The sequence below is a fragment of the Rhinolophus sinicus genome, linkage group LG13 (assembly GCF_036562045.2).
Source record: "Rhinolophus sinicus isolate RSC01 linkage group LG13, ASM3656204v1, whole genome shotgun sequence".
In the NCBI taxonomy this organism is placed as follows: domain Eukaryota; kingdom Metazoa; phylum Chordata; class Mammalia; order Chiroptera; family Rhinolophidae; genus Rhinolophus; species Rhinolophus sinicus.
Window position 1 is genome coordinate 13174306 of NC_133762.1, and position 13822 is coordinate 13188127.

Sequence of the window (13822 nt, forward strand, 5' to 3'; positions counted from 1 at the left end):
AGCAGCTTTCCCGACAAACACAAGTCAGGGATAAGTTCAATATGCAAAGTCTTTTATTTAAAATTTTGCAAAGTTAAGACTTCCGACCACCTCAGTCTATGCCATTCCCATTAGAAGGAGGAATGATGCTTCCAACTCGTGCAGAGCGAGCTGCGTGTTCATTTACAGCACTCTGTAGGCACTTTAGAAGTGAAGCGTGGCTTCAAAGTACAAACACTGGGGGCTTTGGCTCAACCTTTTAATATAAAAAATTCACGAATGTACAAAAATGCGAAAGTGTGACAATGACAACATATGAAATCCTGTGATTGAATGTCCCCTCGAGTGCACGCGGTGGTGCCCACACACCCGCCCACACAGACTCTGGCGTGGAAACACAAACTAACGCAAACCAGTGCTACCAAGAAGTGCCACCACGTGTGCTCTCCACGCCACCAATCACAGACCAGCATCTACTCCAGACATCAGTAACAAAAAGTGCGGCATCTTCCAGGAACAGCAAGGCAGACTTCTTACTCCCGATGGACCAGCACAAATAAACCCAGCAAAAAGAGCACTGCATACTAGAGAAAAGAAACACAGGACACAGTCAGAGAAGCCGTCACAGGTCACACGTCCTCAGAGTTACTGAACTGGCCTTGGTGACCAAGAGACATTACTCAACTATCCAACTAGCTTTCCGTCTTATAACTGTAATCCATACTTTCCCAAATGAAGCAAAAGATCACGTTTTTAATGAAACATGTAGGACAGGATCTTACCTTAAATTTAGGATAGTCATTCATGAGGATCGTCACAATCCCAATATAAGGAACAAATCTAAACAAACAAACAAACAAAAAACTGATGGTCACGGAACTTCCTCAGTAGCTGTTACCATTTTCCGAACATTCTCAGTTCTGACAGAAAACGAGTTTTCCGTTCACGAAGCCCATTCCTGTATATACCGTCCTATGAATCTTTTCCACAGCCCGGCGAGAGGGACGTTAGGAATAGCACCATTTTATAGATGAGGAAACAGAGGCTCCTGCACACAGCACGTGGCTTCTGTGCGGTGGGACCAGCACCACAGCCGAGGTCTGAGACCTCGAGTTGGTGACTCCAGTGCTACACGCTGACTCAGTGCTGGGGCTGGGTTGTCATCACAAGCTTCAGGGAACTGTCAATCTAGTTGGGGAGACGAGGCAGACACAGCCAGGACGTTACAAAGTACTTCATGCTAAGTGTCCAAAAGTGAGAGTAAGAGCCCTGTACCGGGACTTAAGATTTCCCCGTCCTCTCATTTCTTTAAACACCTGCAACCTGGCTTTGGCTCTCTGAATCCTGCAACTTTCTAGAACAGTTTAAATCACCATACGCAGCAGACCAGTCTCAGCTCCCACCTCCCTTTACTCTGCAGCATTGGACTTAGATGATCACAAACTTGGCCCTGAAAACCCGTTCTCCTCGGTTTCTGTAACACACCGCGTACCTATTGCCACGCCTTCCTCTTCGCTGCTACACTTTTGTGTTTTTCAGTAGCTCTCGCTTTCCTCTTGCTCCTAAACTTTGTCCCCTCAAAGTAGGTAAAACCACCTGTTCAATAAGCTCATAGCACCTGATATATTTCCTTTGAAGTCTTCAACACAATTTCAATTACATAATTAGTTGCCTAACTAGCTGTATAGTATCTGTCTCCCCTCGTGGACTCTAAGTTCTGTCGGGGCAAATGTGATGCCCATCTTGTTCCCCACTGTATCTTCACACCAAACCTAACACCCCACACACAGCGGACATCTGGTAAATCCTGCCTGACTGAATGCTTGAATGTCCAGGCCTCTTCTTTCCTCTTTCCCTTGGGGATCTCATTTTCTCCCAGGACTTCACTTCTCCTCTCAACACAAAAGACTCGTCAACATCGTAAGAATTCAGGGCAGATCGAGAAAGATAGCAGGGTACCACGGATGTGCGAGGAAACAGCACTGGACTCGAGCTGCCTGGGTGATATGGTCCTAGAGCCTGTCCCGGAGAAGGGAGGTTGGCTGAAGTGGAGACTGACCTTTGCATACTTTAAAATAGCCCAGATACTTTTATTCAGAACATCCACAACCTCTGCACCATGCCAAAGGTGCACAAACAGAAATTACCTCCCCTATAAAAGCCTGAGGCCAACTTGAAAAACAGAAGTTTGGTCTTTGGTACATTTCACTTCCTTTCAAGAACTCCACTTACTTCCGGTCTCCTGTCGTCACCCTGTCCTGCCCCTTTCCCTTCTGACAGCATTACCTAGACCCATCTCTCTCTCCCCCTCTCTCCTAACTCCCATTCCATAGGTTGATATTTCTTAAAAACTTAGACCTCCGTTGTCAGAATCACTTGCAGCTCGCTGTATCTTCCCCAGATTTACTGAGTCAGAGCATCTCTGGAAGGTGGGACCCAAATGACTTTTCTGCACACCGAAATACAAGCAGCACAGCTCGAGCAAGTGAGATGCATGGGACAGGCATGTGGCGGCAAACATTACCCCCTCTCAGGGCCCACACTTTAGATTCAAGCCTTTGGGCCTCTGACAGCTGAAAGTAACAGTCACTACAGGTCGGCACAGCTAAGGTCTAGGAGGGTGGATAGAGCCTCTCTCTCTGTTTTCTTTTCTTTCTTCATTATTTAGAAAATATTAGTGTCTGTACTCAAACTCATGTAGATAAGACCTTACATACGTAATACAGTGCATTACCCCTGTACAAATGGAAAAAAATGTTTAACGTTTCTAGACCAATATGGCTATAGATGCTCTCTACATTTTTAATACACATATTTTTCTTTTTAATGTAATAACTCTGCTATCTCTTTTGTCTCATTTATAGCACCTTCATAAAAGCAACAGCTTTCAGTGAGCAACAGCTTAGCTCTGTCATCTACTTTAAGAACATAAAGGCCAGTGCCTGGCAGTAAAATGCAGATTAAAAGCTCTAAGAGTATCCGTGATTTCTGTTAAGACAATATCTGCTAATTCTGATCTGATGACCCATCAGCAGCCATTCTCATGGGCAGAGACTTCTGCTGTTACCTCTGCGCAATATCTATACTCACAAGAACCACAACTTTTGGCTCCCAAGAATCACAAAGTCTGCTTGTGAGTTATCCATGGAAACATTTCCCCCCTAAGGCTGGTTTTCCCTTGCCACCATGAGTGACAAGGAGACACCTTGATCTGTAGGATAATACAAGCAAAACAGAAGGCTGCCAGAATAGGACAAGCAGTCCAGAGTCAAAGAAAAGACTTGAGTTATCGGTATCACCACTTCCCTGCATGGACGGAGATAGTAGAGAGCGCAGAAAGCTATCATCAGTCACCTGAAATTCAAGTCAGTTGCACTGTTTTCCTCCCCTGCTCAGATGAAGTCTGCTAAAGCAGAGTTCACGATAAGCAGAAGATTTAAAATAAGTAAAACAAATGCCACCCACAAAGCCAACTCCAACACCAGCCTGGGCCAAGTTACCATCTAGAAGGCAGAGTGTGGGTATATACATGTCGTGGGTGTTCTGGGATTGACGTGCTGCTGAGGATGTAGCCTCAGGAGGGAGAACTACCTACTGGGAGAGAATACTCGTCAGCTGTTAAAAGGGGTCTGTGTCTGGGAAGTTTGGACCCAGTAGCTAACTTACAAAGGATCATTGTTTCTGTCCCAAAATGACCCGCTTCAAATTCAGTAAAAAGTACATTTTAAAAGCCTCTTGCGTGAAACTGACTTCAGTCAGCAGAGAGCCCAATTACTCTGCTCTTTCCTTATGTTTTTATTTCCTCTCTTTCCACTGTCAGTATTTCTCTATCCCCTGATCTGCCAGCTTTCATTCTGTTCTCCTGTTGCTCTCTACTCTTCTTTGACTAACAGACCCTCTAGTGCAGGGGTGTCCAAACTGCGGCCCACAATCCATTTTTAATTGGCCCGCAGCAAATTCCAGAAATGTATTTAGTTTACTTAAATAAACCAGGTGAGGCAATACGTACTTCACCTCGAGTAAGTGGCTGGGCTGTTTGTGTATTTTACTGCATATGGCCCTTGGTGAAAAACGTTGAAAAAAGTTTGGACACCCCTGGTCTAGTGTCTTTCAACTCCTTGAATTTAGAAAGAATCATTCCTATTAAATACTTAGTTGATTCAGTATTAGTTTCATTTTCTAAAACTGTTTTTGTTACATGTTACAACATGAATGAACTTTGAACACATTATGCTACATGAAAGAAGCCACACACGAAAGAACGTATATTGTAAGGTTCTATATAAAATGTCCAGAACAGGCAATCCATAGAGACAGAAAGTAGATTAGTGGTTGCTGGGGGCTGCAGGGAGAAGGGGATGGGGAGCGACTGCAAATGAGTAGTTTTCTTTCTGGGCTGTGGAAACGTTCTGGAATTAGACAGCAGTGATGGTTACACCACTTTGTGAATATAACAAAGCCCAATGAATTCTACACTTAAAAATAGTGAATTTTATACCCCATTTCAACAAAAAATTTATAACGTGTTTTATTTAGGGCCTTAGGCCTCAGTGTAAAATTTTTTAGTGTGCAGCTGTTTGAAAAGAAAATTGTTTTAAATGCATAAAGACATTTGTACCAGTCACAGAACAATGTGCAGAGAAGTTCTATTCTCAACATCAGGGCACAGTCTGACTTTGAAATATCAGTTTAGGGTTTTATAAACACAATTTCCACAAAAGGAGGTGCGATGCCCCATTATGTGTCAAGGCAAATGGTGGTATAATTAAGGGAAAGTGAATTTGTCCAGTTAAGATCCTGTGCTCCTGCTGTTTGTGCTACGATGTTCATACTTCCTGGAAAGTTACCTAATTCAGAGAGTACCAGGCTATTACATTTTTTAATTAAAAGCCACAGAAGGGTCTATTATCTTCCATTTTGGAATTTTAGAAATAACACTGCATATCGTTTGGGATTTTTCAAATCCTTCAGAAAGATAAGTTACTTGAGTGAAAGCCTGGCTCCTTCACCCTTTCATAGGACGATGCATCTTTTACCCAAACAAGAGGCCAGAGTGAGCAGAGAGAGCTGCATTCAACACCTAAGAACCGAGATCCAGATAAAGAAACACTGCTATACCGGTAGGAGTATAAATAAAGCAGCCTGGCAACATTTGTCAGAAGCTTTAAAACATGCACGTTTCACCCAGTTATCACACTTCTGAGAATTTACTGTGAAGGAAGGACTGGGAGAGGCACTGAGATATACGACAGGGACGCTCATCACAACGTCGTCCACAATTAAAACAATGGCAACAGTCAGAGCGTCCATCAATGGGACGTCGTCCAAATAAAAATACATCAATAGTCTCTCCATACAGTGGAATAGCACACAGCTTTGAAAAAGACAACATGGAGATCAATCTTTTGATTTGCAAAGATACTATTAATAATAACCCTGGGGGGTGAAAAAAGGTTATAAACAGTGGTGACCACTGTTTCACCATACACAAAACGTGCTTATTATGTATACATGAATGTACATTTTAACCTCTGCATCTTTAGAAAGGCTAAAAAAATCATACATCAAAAAGTTAAATATTTATGGAAGGGAAACAGAAGGAGAGAAGTGACTTGACTTTTTGATGACTATTTCCTTATGTTTCTACATGAATCTGTACATTTACAATCAAAGGAAAAACAAAAAGACTCGAAGAGGTTCATGAGTGAATAATTATAAGTTATTCTTGGGAACTGAGGGAGATGGGACAATGATTTCTCAGAAGCACTGATGAGCTAATTTGGATTCTAAAGGTGTGTTTGGCTCTGATAGGAAATGAAGTTCCCCTGAACTGGAGGCACAAAATCCCAGCTCTGCAGGAGACACACCACTTGCATGCTTGTTCTGATCCGATCTCTCTGGCCCCAGACTGAGCCTCTCTTGTGCTGTAACGGAGGCAGCTTCCACTCAGTAACTCGCACATGCTTCTCTGTAGGAAGTGAGTCCCTCAGTGTGGTGGCCTGTTCGCTAACAGAATCCCTCTGAATCCACAGAGTACGTCCTACGTCAGAAAGGAGGAGGAGATGTGCTGACAGTGGTCGGAGTGCCTGCCATTGGCACCTACATAGTGACAACCAGCAGCTACCCGGTTCAGAAGTGGTATGCCAGTAATCTTGGTTTGATGGTTAGGAAGGTGGGCTCCGGAGCCAGCCAGCCACTTGTCACCATCAGTGTGACCTTAGTAATACGCAACCTAATTCGTCTGTTTCCTCATCTGTAGAATGGAAACATTAGGGTTGTTCTGAGGTTAAAATGAGGTAATAATTGTAAAGCACCTAGAATAAGTGTCCGGCACATAGTAAGCCCTAATAAATGTGAGTTATTGTTAATACTATTAATAACAAGAAGGCAGTTATAATCCCATACTTGTACCAATAACTTACAATTCCTGTCCTCCACTGATCTGCTCTCTTGATACAATCTGAAATAAACAGGCTTAATATAACTCTTTAATTTCATTCGCCCTCAATAATTTCAAGACTAGAAATATAACAGGATGGAATAAATTACCAGGATAAAATGAATATAGTTGAAGACTTTAAGTTGCTGACTCGGTAAATGCCTGAGAACTGTAAGTTCCATGAAGCAGGAGTAACACTGCTCTGGCTCCCCAGAGCCTAGCATAGTACAGACACCGGAGTACAGGAGAGGTGCCCAAGAACATTTCTTGAATGAATTAAATAAACAAAGCATTTTTTAAAAGGTTACTCCAATTCACCGTCTCATCACTCACATTCCATTCTTTTATTGTGCCGTTTCCTCCGCTGTGGAGCAGTCTACCTGACGTTTCAGACAGACTTTTGCAAAGGATACAACAAGATGAGTTGGTGGAACCAGGACTGACCCATTATATTCAACGTGTATGATCAGACAACACGACTGAGAGGGCCATGAAAAACTCAGCAAATGCCCCCCTCCATACTTACCCCCTGGCTCTGCCCACGACATCTTTTTTCTCTAGCCAGTGTTGCCCTTGCTTATAGAGGCCTCGATCATCAACCGCATTATTATCTCCTTTGGTCAAAAACTTGATGTGTCCATTTTGCCTTAAAAGAGTGAGGGAAACCCAAGTCATCAAATACCTTCATACCATTTGAAAGCACAAAATTTGCTCATTAACCAAAAATTCCTGTGGAACTGTGGCATTTTATCCTTATTCCTAATATTAAAATAATTATTTATTTAACTAAAAGGATGTTCACAGCTGTGTAGTTTGCAACAGGGAAGAAACGGGAAACAAGCTAAAAGTCAAACATTGAAATAGGAGTTGAAATTCTATGTAAGCATTAAGTACAATGTAGTAGAAGAGAATTTAATGACACTGGAATAGCATACAGATTGTATTCAGTGAAGAAAAGATTACAAAATAGCATGTACAGCATAATCTCATTTTTATATTGAAATAAACACAAACCACCAATTTTCTGGAAATACAAAGAGCAAAGGAACACACTAAACTATCCCACTGGATATAATCAGCAAAACAAAGACTCTGGGAAACTACAGAATGACCCAGTTTCTTCAACCAATAAGTTGCAAGGAACAAAGAAAGTTGGAGAAGGAATTTAGACATTAAATAAAAAACATATAAAGCCTGTCAACCAATTGCAACCGAGGAATTTATTTGAATCTGGATTCAAATAAACTGTTAAAAAAAGTTATGACACAATTGGGAATTTGAACAAAGATTGGAAGCTTAATACAAAGGAATGATTATTCATTTTTTTTAAGGAATAGCCATACTAACTGTAGTTATATTTTTGAAAAGCTGATTATGTCTCATAGCTATTTACTGAAATATTTACATATGACATGACATGATATCTAGGATTTGATTCAAAACAAAGGCAGGAGAGGGGGAAGAGGTGGTAGTGTAGGTGGGGCAGAATTGGCCATAGATTAATAATTATTGGGACTGGGTGATAGGTACATGGGAGTTTACTGTATTGTTTTATCTACTTTTATGCATTAGAAAGTCAACATACTTAAAAAATAAAATAAAAGCAAAAATAACATCATCTTACTCAATCAAAAAATTATTGGTTTAATTCTACTACAGAACCATGAGGTTTCTAGTCACTTTAAAATTTAATTGAAAGCAAAGTGCATTTTACAGTTGACAAAGACTATGTTAAAATTAATTCAAGTGAGTTTGGGTTAACCACTAAACTAGAAAGAAAAATTAGCTTCAGACTCCAGTTGATATCCACTAATATCCACTTAGAGGCTAAGCCAGAAACTGGCTCATTAGACACTAAATCTGCAGATGAAACTAAATTGGGAGGTGTTGCAAACACCAGGAACAGTTAGGTGGAAACAGTCACATTAAAAATGAGATTCCCGTAAGAAAAAATGCAAATATATACAGAGAAAAATAATCGGCAGCTGACACCTCAGAAGTGAAAGAATGTCTCAGGCTGCTGGAGGCTAAGAGGACAGGTGCCAAGAGGGGCTATGCAAGAGTGAAAGTCAGGAGCAGCAGGAAGGAGAGTCAATTCCACTGTGAAAGTAACAGCAGCCTCACAGAGGCAAAAAAGTAAAATCAAATATGAGGAAAGCCTGGGAAATGGGAAACACTCCAGGAAAGAAAAGGGATGCCACAGGAGATCTGGGCTATTCCCAAAGACTTGATTAGCCAAACAACCAACCAAACAAACAAACATACCCATTTCCCACCTCTGTGACACAGTCAGGAGAGACCACAATTGCTGCTTGAAAAAGTATAGCTCTCCATCTACTTAATAGTGGAACAAAATGCTCTGGTGGCAGCCAGCTCCCATGAGAGCTGCTCTTAACCCACCCCAGCACTTCCCAATCCTAGGTCCCAAACACTGACTGCTGACACGTTTATATAGGACTGTTCCCTTGCTGGCACAGGGACCAAATATTTAGTATCATCTACCTCCAAGGAGTTCAACGCACTTACAACTTAATTCAACCATCATACTGTGATGGTAGGAGGAAGGAAATGAGCACTTAATAGATGGTTAAAGACAAGCTATACAGTACATTTATAAAACAAAAAGAAAATTACCCAAAATTTAACATTCTCTCTGGGTGCTAGGATTATATGGGATTTTGTTTTCTGTATTTTGCAATTTTATGCAACATCATGTGTAAAAATACACATAATAATAAGAATGTTCATAAGATAAAGAGTCAACATATGAAAAAAAAGCTTTATTTGATATTTACAAATTTACAAATGCACCGTACAGGTGAAGGAGGAGAGAAGGAGCAGGTGAAGGAGGAGAGGAGGAGCAGGTGAAGGAGAGGAGGAGGAGCAGGTGAAGGAGGAGAGGAGGAGCAGGTGGAGAAGAGGAGGAGCAGGTGAAGGAGGAGAGGAGGAGCAGGTGAAGGAGAGGAGGAGGAGCAGGTGAAGGAGGAGAGGAGGAGCAGGTGAAGGAGGAGGAGGAGCAGGTGAAGGAGAAGAGGAGGAGCAGGTGAAGGAGGAGAGGAGGAGCAGGTGAAGGAGGAGAGGAGGAGCAGGTGAAGGAGAGGAGGAGCAGGTGAAGGAGAGGAGGAGCAGGTGAAGGAGAGGAGGAGCAGGTGAAGGAGAGGAGGAGCAGGTGAAGGAGGAGAGGAGGAGCAGGTGAAGGAGAGGAGGAGCAGGTGAAGGAGAGGAGGAGCAGGTGAAGGAGGAGAGGAGGAGCAGGTGAAGGAGGAGAGGAGGAGCAGGTGAAGGAGGAGAGGAGGAGCAGGTGAAGGAGGAGAGGAGGAGCAGGTGAAGGAGAGGAGGAGCAGGTGAAGGAGGAGAGGAGGAGCAGGTGAAGGAGAGGAGGAGCAGGTGAAGGAGAGGAGGAGCAGGTGAAGGAGGAGAGGAGGAGCAGGTGAAGGAGAGAGGAGGAGCAGGTGAAGGAGGAGGAGGAGCAGGTGAAGGAGAGGAGGAGGAGCAGGTGAAGGAGAGGAGGAGGAGCAGGTGAAGGAGAAGAGGAGGAGCAGGTGAAGGAGGAGGAGCAGGTGAAGGAGGAGAGGAGGAGCAGGTGAAGGAGGAGAGGAGGAGCAGGTGAAGGAGGAGAGGAGGAGCAGGTGAAGGAGGAGAGGAGGAGCAGGTGAAGGAGGAGAGGAGGAGCAGGTGAAGGAGGAGGAGCAGGTGAAGGAGGAGAGGAGGAGCAGGTGAAGGAGAGGAGGAGCAGGTGAAGGAGAGGAGGAGCAGGTGAAGGAGAAGAGGAGGAGCAGGTGAAGGAGGAGAGGAGGAGCAGGTGAAGGAGGAGAGGAGGAGCAGGTGAAGGAGAGGAGGAGCAGATGAAGGAGAAGAGGAGGAGCAGGTGAAGGAGGAGGGAGCAGGTGAAGGAGGAGAGGAGGAGCAGGTGAAGGAGGAGAGGAGGAGCAGGTGAAGGAGGAGAGGGAGCAGGTGAAGGAGGAGAGGAGGACCAGGTGAAGGAGAGGAGGAGCAGGTGAAGGAGGAGAGGAGGAGCAGGTGAAGGAGGAGAGGAGGAGCAGGTGAAGGAGAGGAGGAGCAGGTGAAGGAGGAGAGGAGGAGCAGGTGAAGGAGGAGGAGCAGGTGAAGGAGGAGGAGGAGCAGGTGAAGGAGGAGGAGAGGAGGAGCAGGTGAAGGAGGAGAGGAGGAGCAGGTGAAGGAGAGGAGGAGGAGCAGGTGAAGGAGGAGAGGAGGAGCAGGTGAAGGAGAGGAGGAGCAGGTGAAGGAGAGGAGGAGCAGGTGAAGGAGAGGAGGAGCAGGTGAAGGAGGAGAGGAGGAGCAGGTGAAGGAGGAGAGGAGGAGCAGGTGAAGGAGGAGGAGGAGCAGGTGAAGGAGAGGAGGAGCAGGTGAAGGAGGAGGAGAGGAGGAGCAGGTGAAGGAAGGAGAGGAGGAGGAGCAGGTGAAGGAGGAGGAGGAGCAGGTGAAGGAGGAGGAGGAGCAGGTGAAGGAGGAGAGGAGGAGCAGGTGAAGGAGAGGAGGAGCAGGTGAAGGAGAGGAGGAGCAGGTGAAGGAGGAGAGGAGGAGCAGGTGAAGTAGAGGAGGAGCAGGTGAAGGAGGAGGAGGAGGAGGAGCAGGTGAAGGAGGAGGAGCAGGTGAAGGAGAGGAGGAGCAGGTGAAGGAGGAGAGGAGGAGCAGGTGAAGGAGGAGAGGAGGAGCAGGTGAAGGAGGAGAGGAGGAGCAGGTGAAGGAGAGGAGGAGCAGGTGAAGGAGGAGAGGAGGAGCAGGTGAAGGAGAGGAGGAGCAGGTGAAGGAGGAGAGGAGGAGCAGGTGAAGGAGAGGAGGAGCAGGTGAAGGAGGAGAGGAGGAGCAGGTGAAGGAGGAGAGGAGGAGCAGGTGAAGGAGGAGAGGAGGAGCAGGTGAAGGAGAGGAGGAGCAGGTGGAGAATAGGAGCAGCAGGTGAAGGAGAGGAGGAGGAGAAGAGGAGGAGCAGGTGAAGGAGAGGAGAAGAGCAGGTGAAGAAGGAGAGGAGGAGCAGGTGAAGGAGAGGAGGAGCAGGTGGAGAAGAGGAGCAGCAGGTGAAGGAGAGGAGGAGCAGGTGAAGGAGAAGAGCAGGTGAAGAAGGAGAGGAGGAGCAGGTGAAGGAGAGGAGGAGCAGGTGAAGGAGAGGAGGAGCAGGTGAAGGAGGAGAGGAGGAGCAGGTGAAGGAGAGGAGGAGCAGGTGAAGGAGAGGAGGAGCAGGTGAAGGAGAGGAGGAGCAGGTGAAGAAGGAGAAGAGGAGCGAGACAAGAGAGGCAGCTGAACAATTCCTACTCCTATTCTTCTTACAGCTCAGGATTTTTTTCCCTTTTTTTAAATTTTCTTCTCAAAATTTTTATAAGTTTATTTGAGCCATACTGACGACATATGCTGGGAAACAAGATCTCAAACACTCTCCAGGATTTTATGTCTTATGAAAGAAATGAGTAACAGTGCAGAAACCAGTCTGAAGACATTCAGGACGCACTGGCTACCAAACCTAATTTATTTTGGTTGTTATTTGGTTCCACATTTAAAAACAGTATTCATACTCTCAAATCTAATGATTATTACAACCAAGCATTTTAGTCTCTCTCTCAAAAAAAAAAGGATACTGGAAACTTCAAAATATTAACAGAATATTAAGGATATTATTTAAATGGGCACGCAATTGAAGGCATCTCAAGAGTCTAAAATAAATCACTGAAACCCCCAGATTATAAGTACGTACAGGTTTCAGATTTCCGTTAAAAATTATTTTTTAAATGGAAGGAATCTGTAGTTGATATAACATCTGCCAATGAACCTGCCCTGAAACAGGGTAAACTGTTTAAAAAAAAGAAAAGGAAAAATACCACTCAATTTCAAAGGATCACACATAAAAATGGATAATTTCTTCTCTACGAAAGCAGGGCCTGGGTTTAATTTGATTTTCTCTGATAAATTCAGGGGAAAGTGGGTTCTGCTTTGTTCACAACAGGCAGTGCTGAGAATAAACAACATAAATCCATTCTAAGACTCTGGAAAATACTACCTGTGCTGAATAAACCTTCACAATTCGAAAACAGATTCCTAACAAAATTAAGTTATTCCTTCCTAGTCAATAATAAAATGCCATCGAAAAATCATCATCTTTCAAAATATATACTCAAATCTGAAAAAAAACCTGTCAAATCTTTATTTCACCAACGAAGAAAGAACTCTTCTAAACGAGGGATTCTCAAAGAGGGATTTTGAAAAAGCAGCAACTGGCAGTTGCCTCTTCTTTAGGTGGAGAAGATAAACTACTTTCGAGTGTGGTGAGAATAAAATAATATTTATTTAGGCTTCTGCATACTCAAGAACCTAAATCAACCCCACCGTTTCATTGCCCCATGTGTCCTCCAGGATGCCTCCTTTTCCCTTCATTTCTTTCTTTCCTTCCCTTCTCAACATTTTCCTTAACTAGAAATACTAGAGTTGGAAGGGAGGGGCGGAGGAATATGTGGCTGGACAGGGGAACACAGGCTTAGAACGCAGAGCGATCTTACCGTTCATTTTCCTGAACCTCTTTGTATTACAGATAGGGAAACTGAGAACCAGAGAGGTGAAACTGTTTGCTCATTGGTATGCCTCACTTCCACCCGCAGGTGATTCTCAAGGTTTCTTTTACATGGGTCTTTTCTAATTCTAAAATGCAACAGTCGATACTTAAAATACCTTAGATTTTAGAAATTGTCTTCAGAATTTGAACAAGTTAATAACTGTATTCTTATTTGAAATGTCTGTTAGATTGCCTTACAGAGTTTTTTTTTACAGATGCAGGCTGCCTCCTCCATTGTATCAGAAGAGTCTACGTGGGATCAAGCTTTACATCATTTGGGGAGTTACACACAGTGCTGCTATACATACGTACAGCACAATACACTGCTGCTGCGGCCTTGCATACAGTGCGGACAACTAATGTCACGGCAAGTGACCACTATGCTCCTCCACCTCAGAGGCTCAGGGACCACAGCAGAAGGCGGGTCGCGTGACACTGCAAGAGTGACTCATGAGGGAGGAAGTGTCAGGCAAAATGTCTTCTGCTTCTTGACGTGACTGATGATGAAGTTGCTCTCAGTGACCAGGAGTCCCCCAGGGAGAGGACCCATGTCACCTGCAAGGGACGTTCTGACACAGGTACGGAGGCCCAGGAAGTTGTTGACTGCTTTGGAATACATAGGGTTACGGATCTGGTTGAGAAGGGGAAGGGAACCAAGAAAAACATCCAGGGAAATAAATGAACTAATAAATAACGATGTAGTTTTCCAAATGCTCACCAAGCCTTCAGGAGTCCATAAAAATGGATTGGAAGACAGACCTAGGAGTTTCCTACCCTCTTTAATCTGTAGGCTATCAAAATTAAATGCTATAGACACTAAAACATAAAAATACTTTAAAACAGAG

General features: G+C 44.1%; 1 protein-coding gene across 6 annotated transcripts in view; it reads right to left on the minus strand.

Annotated features, from left to right (window-relative positions):
• Positions 1-31: 31 nt before the first annotated feature.
• SEC11A (SEC11 homolog A, signal peptidase complex subunit) overlaps positions 32-13822 on the minus strand; it is a 43197-nt gene continuing 29406 nt past the window's right edge. For 5 of the 6 annotated variants that reach the window (XM_074317589.1, XM_019743472.2, XM_019743471.2 and 2 more), the window contains 3 exons: positions 6945-7064; positions 762-819; positions 32-563 (listed from right to left, as the gene is read on the minus strand). In XM_074317589.1, coding sequence (XP_074173690.1) covers positions 513-563; positions 762-819; positions 6945-7064 — 229 coding nt within the window. In that variant the 3' untranslated portion in view covers positions 32-512. Of the gene's footprint in view, positions 564-761; positions 820-6401; positions 6440-6944; positions 7065-13822 lie in introns of all 6 variants that reach the window. The other variant, XM_019743470.2, reaches the window with a different exon arrangement.